We start from the raw sequence: 6,443 nt of genomic DNA on the forward strand, positions 1-6,443 counted from the left end.
GATGGCGTCACTTCCGGCGGAAGGCGGAAGTCGGGCCGGTCGCTGACAGCTGGCGGCGTGGCGCTGGCTCGTGGGCCGTGGGTCTTCACCTGGAGGCCGCCGGCCGCTCGCGATGTCGAGCCTGCGGCTTCTGGTGCTCTTCGGCAGCCAGACGGGCACAGCTGAAGATGTGGCTGAGCGACTGGGCCGCGAGGCCCGGCGCCGGCGGCTGGGCTGCCGAGTCCTGGCCCTGGACGCCTACCCGGTGGTGAGGCCATTGGAAGCCTGGGCGAGCCCCCTCCAGGCCCCAGACTCCAAGGCGTCGTGTGCGTCTGAAAGCAGGCCCTTGGAGTCTAGCAGTTTTAGGGGAAGGGGCGACGAGGGAGGAGGGCTTCAGCTTAGCACTTGGGGGGCGCGTCAAGGTGGCTGGGTGCCGCCTGAAGGCGAGGAGACGGTGCTATTTTTTCTTGGACGATTCGGAGTGCTCCGTTGGGTCTCTCCGACTCTGGAGTCAGGGGTGGGTGGCGACCTGGACTTCTAGCCTGAGGTCTTATGTGTCTGTCTTTTTGTTGAGGTGAATCTGATTAACGAGCCCTTGGTGATATTTGTTTGTGCAACTGCAGGCCAAGGAGACCCCCCTGACAACATGAAGGTAAGGCTGAGCTGATGAGGCTACTTCCCAGAAGGGCAGTTGCCCACCGCCGCCCTCCCGCGCTGGCCATTGTCCTGAGAGTCTGTGATCTTCTACAAGCTCACACGCATCTGTTTTTCTTGAGGTTCCTTTTTCAGTGGAGCTGGGGACTCTGTCTCCCTTGATGATTGTCTCTCGGGCTTCCATATCGCCTTGCTCTCCGACACAAATCACGGGTGTTTTAGGGTGTGTGAGCCCAAGGAGCGCTGGTGATATAAGCACAGCTGCTTGTCAGACACCTGCAGGGGAAAGATGTGGCAGCATTCTTCCATAAAGAAGATGATGATAGTGAATTATTATTATTATCGTTTTGTTCCTGTTAGGTGCGATCTAGTCAGAACCAACTCATAAGCCCACTCTCCAGCAGATTTTCAGAGGCTGCAAATCAAACAGGAGGAGATTGCCCATCTTTCTCCCGAGGAGCAGCTGGTGGTTTTGAACCACCTGCCTTTGGGTTGGCTGTGCAGCTCCTTAACCCACAAGGCCACCATAAAGACGCAGCCTCAGAAAGCCTACAGTATAGATTTGTTCCACCCTGTCAGGTCGCTCAGGATCAGGATTGACTTGAGGGCAGTGGGTGGGTTGGTTTTCATTTACACAGTTTAGCCTGTGTTATGTGTGTTTCTAGACTGACCTTCCAGAGGCCTCTATAGTGCTTTGAACATCTGTTGCGCACATAACCCTCCTCCAGCTGTGAACACAGCAGCACATTTCTCCCCACCTGGAATTCCCAAAGGGCCCTGGTGGCTGAGGGGCTAAGTGTCTGTTAACCAGAGGGTCAGCAGTTCGCACCCACCACCCACTCCCTGGGAGAAAGAAGTGACAGTGTTTTAAGAAAGATGGCAGCATTGAGGCTGCGGTAAGGCGAGTCTGCTCTGTGCTGTAGGAGGCTGTGAACTGCAGTCGATGCAGTGACAGCAGGTTATAGCTTCTGTGTTTTTTGTTCAGCTGACAACAAAGCAGAAGCGCCAAGTTTGGCGGTTCGAGGTCCACGCCGCAGAAGAGTTCCAAATGTTATGGGATCACTGGTTTGGAGTATCCTACCCAGTCTTGGGCTCAGGGAGAGATTTCTGGAAGAAAGATGTCATGCAGGGCGGTGTGTCTAGCCCGGTACCAAGGAAGAGACATAGGTTGAGCAGGGGAGAAACTACAGTCTATGAGAAAATGTCCCTGTGCCTGAGTCACAACACGTCCAGCAGTGAGTGGAGAAGAGAGGCAGGGAGCTGGCCAAGTCCCCAGAGCCAGGACCAGGGAAGTGATATGGCCAAGCCTGTCTCCTGGGGAGGACGGTGTCAGGGAGAACAAAGCCAGGCAAGAGTGGACAACACTTGCAGCCCAAAATAGTGCTGGGTCAGAGGATGGTGGGCACACTGAAGAGATGAGAAGAAAGCAGCGTCACAGCATGTGTGGATATGGGAGGTGATGAAAGAGAGTCTTGAGACTAGGATGGAAAGCTGCTCCATGCACAGAAAACAAAGGTCAGGTGGGCCAAGTCTGGAGGACACTCACAGTAGAGGTCCTGATATGATGAGAATTCTGGGCAGGGGTCCATTGTTGGGGTTACATAATAGACAGATGGGAGGAAAAGTCTGAGTGGCTGAGAAGGTCTCAGGAAGGTGAGGTGTGAAAAAGGCGGGAGGACGTAAAACATTTGCTGCAGAAATTAAATATTGCAGCCTTCAATATGGATCATATCTCAAAGTCAGGAAAAGACAAATTCTCACCACTGGGCCAATAGGTGACATGATAGATGCAAAAAAGATTGAAACTGCTGATGACTTTATTTTATATCCACAATAAACACACTTGGCCCAACAATCAGAAGACGTACTGCACTGGGAAAGTCTGCAGTCAGGGTCCTTTCCAAATTATGAAGGAGCAGTGATGTTAGTTTGAGAGCTAAGGTGCACCTGATTCAGCACGGTCTGAATTGTTTCAATCATCTGCTGGGCATCTTAGAGTTGGACAGTGGCTAAGGTTGACAGGAGAAAACTTGATGCTTTTTTGTGTTTTTTTTTTTAACGTGTGTACTGTCAAATAAGATCTGACTGGTACAGGAGGAGATTGTTCCTCCTTCTTCAGCAGAGCATCTGGTGGATTTGAACCGCGCACCTCTGGGATTGCAATGCAGCTTCTTGCCACTAGGCCACCAGAGCTCGCCAACTTGATGCTTTGAGTTGTGTTGGAGGAGAGTGCAGAGTATTCCATGGGCTGCCAGAAAAACAAGCAGATGTGTCCTGGAGAAAGTGAAGATAGAGTGCTCCTTGGAAGCAAAGATGGTGAAGTTTGGTCTAGCATGCTTTGACCATGTTGCTGGGAAAGGCTATTCCTTGGAGAAGCACATCATGCTTGGAAAGGTGGGGGTATGGCGAAGGAGAGGAAGACCTTCAACCAGGTAGATTGACACAGTGACTGCAGCAGTGGGCTCAAGTGTGTCAGAGATTGTGAGGTTGGCACAGCATAGGGCATAGTTCATATCTGTTGTTTATACAATGACTATGAGTGGTGCTCGACTCAACAGCATCTACATAAAATTATCCCCAGGACAGTCGTCCTTAACTGTCAGGGTGTGGGAGGGCAGAGGAAGCCTGTGATGGGGACTTGAAAGGGGCCAGACAGCAGGAAGGGAACATGCAGGGTCAGGGGCAGCAGGCTGGTACACAGTGCCCGGAGCCCAGGAGGCCAGCTGCTTTGTCTGTCAGGAGACATGGCAGCCTTGAGCAGGGCAGCCTCAGTATCTTCCTGCAAGGAGCAGCTACAGGTACCCTGGGCTCAGAGGAAGGAGAGGTGAACGATCAGATTGTTTCATGGTATTTTGTCTAAACTCTGTCAGGGAGGCACAGCGTTGACGAGATGGGAGAGACTTGGGTGCAGGTGAGTGATGGATTAAAGATGGAGAGAGAACCGTGAAGCTGCGGCCCTGGGCCTTTAGGGTATGAGCCCTATTGTCACACAAGCATCACACGTGGACACTTCATCAGGAAAATGTGCTTTCTCACTATTTAGGGGACTGAAAGTTGGGGTTCAGGGTGGCAGTTGTGAGGAAAGGGCTCGTCCCGCTATCTTCTCCGTGAGTCTGGTGTGCGTGCGGCATGGCACCTTCCCACCTTCTCTTTGCTTCATCTATTCCACATCTTGAGAGGTTGACTAAGATAAATCCTGCATGAATACTGTTTTCTTAACCTAACAGACAAAAACTGTCCCAAATTGGATCAGTCCCAGGGATGAGGCCACATAGGGGTGTCCTCCACAGGAGAGAAGTAAGGTGAGAAAGGGGTGGAGAGTGAAAGGTGGGGTCCTCTGCTGCACGTGAGGGAGGAAGGGGGCCAAGTCTGAGCTGGGCTGGATGTCGGGGGCTACCAGCATGAAAAAGGTGACCCTCACCCAGCTGAACAGGGACAAGTAAGTGCAGGACAGCCCTAAGATAAGACCCAAGGTGGGAGCATTGTCAGCACCAGCTTTGCCCCGGCTGGCAGCAGGATGGAAAGCTTGGGAAGAGGGAACAGCTCAGACCTCAAGGTCTGTGTAAGGGGGTATTGTCCACCAGCAGCAGGGCTGGGCTGAGGAATGGGCTCAGGGAAGATGGATGGTGAGCCTTCCCGGTGAGGCAGGGCCCCAGTGCCCCATGGGTACAGGGCAGGTGTGCAGACAAAGGCTCTGACTTTGGGGGCTAGGGTCTACAGTTTGACTGGGTAGGACAGAGTGGGTGGGTCTGTGATCAGGAGTGGTTTGCATTAGGAAGCAAACCTCAGACACCTGGAAGGACGTCCCTTACTGAAGGGCGTCAGGATAAGGCCAAGCCCTGCAATGTGTGTCTTCCTCATCCCCGGTGGGGTGTGCCAGATCCTTTCCTACAGCCATTCTCAGTGGCGGTGGCCTGGCATCACTTTCTTGTTTTCTTTGTCACCACCGTTCCAGTTGTCCTTGGAAGACAGGCTCTCAGGGCCAGGCGTGGCACCTGGGGACCAGGCACACCCAATCACCTGCTCAAGACCAGGTCCCCACAGTGCTGGGAGCAGGTCCAGTGGCCACATCAACTCACCAAGTTTGCTTTCTTGTTGTAGAGCTTCTGGAGGTTCATATTCCGGAAGAAGCTGCCGTTGACCGCTCTCTGCCAGATGGACTTTGCCGTCCTGGGCCTTGGAGATTCCTCCTACACCAAGTGAGTCTGTGGAGGTCCCTGGGCCGCTCCGCCCTGCGAGGGTGCGTCTCATCCCCAGACGCCCTGACCCAAGGGGAGCAAACACCCAGGCCTGGCTGCCCATCCCATGGTGGAGGAGAGGGGAGGGGTCACCTGTGGACATCCTGGGTCTGGAGTCATTGTTCGTGCTGGAAGCCCTGCCACAGGTGATAGTTGTGTGCTAGTCGCCCAGACCTGGGTCCTGCAAGGTTGTGAGCACTGTGGAACCTGAGAGACCAAAAGGAGGTGCTGGGGCCTCCACCCCCTTCCTAGTCCTGGCCCCATGCATGGCCCCTCCATGGCCTGTTCCTCCAGTTCTGTAACCCCTTGCCCTGGTGCTTACCGGAAGTGGTGTAGTGAGGAGGTAAACACAGGTGTTGCAGATGGTTCCCACAGGCAGGGCAGCTCTCAGCTCTTGCAGCAAACAGACCTTCCCCTTCCTGTGCATTTGCATAGTGGCTGGAGCAACTCATTTGCATAAAATATCAGCCAGTCACTCTAAGATGCATATGTAGGAGGCCAGTCACAGCCCAGCACATACAAGAAGTGTCAGATCTTCAGGTTACTTAGAAGGCAGTCAGCCTGGACAGGCTTCCTCGGGACTGTGGAAAGTGTCAGGTTTTCCCAGGGAACAGAGGCTACATCCGCTTCAAGGCACTGGCTTTGCTGCAGCTACAGTGCCTCAACTCAGCTGGGTCCCCAGTCCCTGTACAGCTTCGCTCTTCCTGAGAAGGAGCTGACACGGTGCTGACGGCAGGCAGTGCACACTTGGGTCACTGCCACATTGTCCACAGCAGGCGAGTGGCCCAAGAAACTGGACAGTCACACAGCAGAGTGTCAGCACGGCTGTATGTGAGAACTCACCCACACAGTGCAGCCAGGGCAAAGAACGCTGTACAACCAAGTCAAGGACAGTGGTGCTATAAAACCGTGATTCCAAAAAGCAAGGGTGAGGCCTCTCCTCAAGGAATTGTTCTGCAGTGGTCAGAAGTCCAGGAGGGGAGGAGAGTAGAGAGTCCAATAAACACATGAAGGAGACAGCAATGTCCAGTAAGGAGTGGATGGTGGTGTCGTGTAGCATCAGGTGGGAACTTACCCATTGCTGACCCTCTAGCAGGTTTTCAGATGCAGTAAATCACGTGGGAGGAGGTTTCCCTGTTTTCTCCCATGTAACAGCTGATGGATTTGAACCATTATACCTTTGAGTTGTCAGCCAGCTACTTACTGCTAAGCCACCAGCGTGCCCTTGGAAGTGACTTGTTGCTTATTTTCATATACCGTCAAGTTGGAACTGACCCATAGCTGACCCTCCAGCAGGTTTTCAGAGGTGGTAAATCACATAGGAGGAGATTGCCCATCTTTCTTCTGTGTAATAGCTATTGTTGTTGTTATGTGCCGTCGAGTCACTTGCGACTCATAGCGACCCTATGTACAACAGCCCTAAACTCTGCTCTGACCTGTGCCAATTGCACTGTCTCTGATACACCCACATCCTGATTACCCCAGTCACTGAATCAATCCACCTCATAGAGGGCCTTCCCCTCCTGCACTGTCTCTCCACCCTCCCAAGCATGATGTCCCTCTCCAAGGACC

General features: G+C 53.3%; 1 protein-coding gene across 3 annotated transcripts in view; it reads left to right on the forward strand.

Annotated features, from left to right (window-relative positions):
- The first annotated feature begins 112 nt into the window (after window positions 1-112).
- The window catches only part of NDOR1 (NADPH dependent diflavin oxidoreductase 1), a 21,187-nt gene continuing 14,856 nt past the window's right edge, over window positions 113-6,443 (forward strand). For all 3 annotated transcript variants that reach the window (XM_006900605.1, XM_006900606.1, XM_006900607.1), the window contains exons 1-3: window positions 113-247; window positions 554-631; window positions 4,735-4,832. In XM_006900605.1, coding sequence (XP_006900667.1) covers window positions 113-247; window positions 554-631; window positions 4,735-4,832 — 311 coding nt within the window. The remainder of the gene's footprint in view (window positions 248-553; window positions 632-4,734; window positions 4,833-6,443) is intronic.

Source organism: Elephantulus edwardii, unplaced genomic scaffold, assembly GCF_000299155.1.
Source record: "Elephantulus edwardii isolate Elephantulus edwardi_28Jun2011 unplaced genomic scaffold, EleEdw1.0 scaffold00289, whole genome shotgun sequence".
NCBI lineage: Eukaryota > Metazoa > Chordata > Mammalia > Macroscelidea > Macroscelididae > Elephantulus > Elephantulus edwardii.